Source organism: Sinocyclocheilus anshuiensis, unplaced genomic scaffold (assembly GCF_001515605.1).
Source record: "Sinocyclocheilus anshuiensis isolate Anshui unplaced genomic scaffold, SAMN03320099.WGS_v1.1 scaffold118, whole genome shotgun sequence".
NCBI classification, from domain to species: domain Eukaryota; kingdom Metazoa; phylum Chordata; class Actinopteri; order Cypriniformes; family Cyprinidae; genus Sinocyclocheilus; species Sinocyclocheilus anshuiensis.
The window spans coordinates 660,358-663,372 of record NW_015546020.1 but is presented as its reverse complement, the minus strand read 5'-3'; the positions used below and the strand labels follow the sequence as shown (position 1 = coordinate 663,372).

General features: G+C 36.0%; 2 protein-coding genes across 2 annotated transcripts in view; one reads left to right on the top strand and one right to left on the bottom strand.

Annotated features, from left to right (window-relative positions):
* LOC107698549 (uncharacterized) overlaps positions 1-2,042 on the bottom strand; it is a 25,130-nt gene extending 23,088 nt beyond the window's left edge. Inside the window, exon 1 of the mRNA XM_016499587.1 lies at positions 1,775-2,042. Within this exon, the coding sequence (XP_016355073.1) occupies positions 1,775-2,042 (268 nt within the window). The remainder of the gene's footprint in view (positions 1-1,774) is intronic.
* LOC107698560 (SLAM family member 9-like) overlaps positions 1-3,015 on the top strand; it is a 96,234-nt gene that overhangs the window by 45,281 nt on the left and 47,938 nt on the right. The gene's annotated exons all lie outside the window — the stretch shown is intronic.

Genomic DNA, 3,015 nt, shown 5'->3' with positions numbered 1-3,015 from the left:
TGACGAAGCAGATATCGTCCTCTTTTGGAAGGCCAAACAAAGTAGTTTCGCTTTCACAATGAAACACAACGCCTTCATGACATGGCGGCGGCAACAACAATTCAACAACCTTCTTTCTTTACGTGAACATTTGGGCGGCGTTATGCAAATCTTCCCACATAGTGAGGTAGATATGTGGGGGTGTGTTAGAATGAGCCGTTTTAGGAGGGCGTGGTTGACTCTTAACTTTTATAAAGAATATCTCTTTGGATTTGAGACTTCAGTCTTTACAACTTTACAGATCTTCTTTATGCACCAAGAGCTTGTAACACTCCAAAGAGAAAGGAAAAATTGAAATCGCATCATATGACCCCTTTAAATACACTTGTAAGTCAAATTCTGGTTTAAAAATGTCCAAACACAAGTATATTTCTGCAGAAACACATCAGTCTGATGTTGTTTTGGTACGTAATTGAAGGCTGTTCCACATACTACTGTCTTGAAAGAGGAAAGCAAACTAATCAACTAGTTAGTAAAACAGACCATCACCAGTGCTCAGCTATAAGCTTCACTGAACAGGACACACTAAACACCAGCTTCATCTCCATCAGTGAAGAAAGACTCTGAGATTCTAAGATCTTTAAATACTACGCATTATGCTATTCTTCTGACTTTCACAAAACAATTTACAGCTCATTCAGTCAAACTGCTAAGGATTATTTGTAGTGAAACCTTATGATTTGAAATGATTTGTTTCAGTCTTTTTGAGTGGAACTTCCTCAAACCGGAAGTGCCTCCCATAATTTAAAGCGTAGTTGGCTCATTCGGAAAAAGGTGGATACATAAAGATACATTTGCATAGACAGGCGTACATAATCGCCAGATTTTGTAAATGTGACCAATTACATTTGCGTTAAACACCCAGTTTGCTCTTGTCTAAAATTTAAATTAATATCTTACATTTACAAAATGAGCCTACAACAGCATAAATAAGCCTTTTAATGAAAGCTTCTCACTGCTGCTTGTGTACAGGACAGTTACTCCAAGTCGCCCCCTGTCATTTCAAATAATAGTACAATGGTGAGCGTGACAAGTATAAATGCCTCATCCTTTCAAGGAGGTTGTGGTGCGGAGTCAGGCGAAAGTTTAATCAAGGCTTTAGAAGAAGAGGAGAGAACAGATGTGCCAGCAGAGAAAATAATGTAGCAGGTCTGTAATGCTCAAAATATTTTATGAAAATTCTGATTATTGAATTGGGGTTGAGGATTATATGAATGTACCTCTAAAGGGAACTGACTGTCTTCAGAAAAGTTTCGATGGCATTTCTACTTTGTGTTCAGCGGTAACCAAGGAAACGTTATATTGCAACTTTGTTTTGTGCCACCTACTGTCAGAGTGTGAATTTGCATTTTTAACAATTTCACAAAGGTAAGTCAGACAATTCAGTTCTCTTTTTCAGTTCTCTTTTAATTATTATTAAAATTATCATTATGCATGAAATCTTTTTTATTTTATTTCATTATTAAGATTTTTGTTTGCACAATAAACCGCATGAGTTGTCCATCATTTGCCTCATGTCTGTTTGTCTGGGCCACTGGGTCTCATTAAGGAATTTTTTCACGCTCAATATATCAGTTTTGAAAAACTACTGAATGATTATTTGGTTTTTGATTATTATTATTTTTTTCCTGGCAGTTTGCCAGTAACATTTTGCATCCAGACAATTAAAAATGTTCACAGAGTGATAAATAATTATGTAAATAATAATTATTGAATTACAAACTGAGACACTCACCACTGACACTGAACGTCGTGTCTGAGGACACTCTGGGGCTGGTGATCTCAAACTTATAAAGTCCAGAGTCTGGGACTGTGAAGTTTTTGATCTTAAGATCTCCAGTCTGATTGTCCAGCTGCAGTCTGTTTCGGAATCTCACAACATCATCATATGTAGCATTGTTCATTATCACTCTAGCTATGCGAGTTTTGTTAAACCTCCACACAATCTCTTCATCTCCCTGAAGTTCAGTAACAGTGTGTAGCGTGACAGAATCTCCCTCCATCACTGACACTGACTCACCAAACACACCTGATGAACAAACAGAAACAGTCAGTCAGAGATTAAACTTATAAAACACTCAATTGTGTTATTCAATTATGAGTCTTGCCTGCTGATCAGTGGCACTAATAAATGTCTTGTGAACGGCTGCAGTCTACATTAAACAAAGGCATGAATAAAGGTATCTTTATGCACAGATGTATAAACATGTAGAGAAAAAAAAAACTTAATTATAATGTAATGCAGTCATTGTTATTGGACAATATACAGGGGTCAGTTCATCTCAAGCGGTCCAATGGAGGTTGCTTGACCATTTTTATTTTCCCTAATTCTTTAAAATTGAATACCTCTATGTATTGGCATTGCAAAACCTCTTGTTTTTATTTTACTTGGTTTAACCACTGTGGTCATTTTTGTTTCACGGCAAACACCACTTGTTTGAGTTATACATATGTTTACACAAACCTTAACATTCCTCTGTAAAAAAATAAGTTTGTGGTTCTTCTGGTTGCAGATGTAGGGATGGTAGAATCAGGGCCGTAGCTGGGGTTTGCGGGGCCCCGGTGCAGGTTGTACCAGTGGACCCTGTTTGAAATTGTTTAATTTGTATGTTTGTTCTATTTATTTATTTATTTATTTGTGCTGTTTACACAATGTTTTCAAGTTTGTAGGTGTCCAGGTACAGAAAACAAATAATTAAATGTAAAATAGCACTGCATAGTCTTCACTGTACAAATGAAATATACAGTCAAACCAAAATGTATTCAGACACCTTCAACATTTCTCACATTATCACAGTTTATTTGCTATAGTTTAGAAAATGGTAATAAAATATGACAAGAACTCAGAGTTAAACTGTGTCAGAACAAAATTATCTTGATAATGTCACATAACTTTGACAGAAATGTATGTAATGGATTACAATCAACCAAAAATTCAGACAGCTGTTAGTATGACAATATTTACACAACTATCAA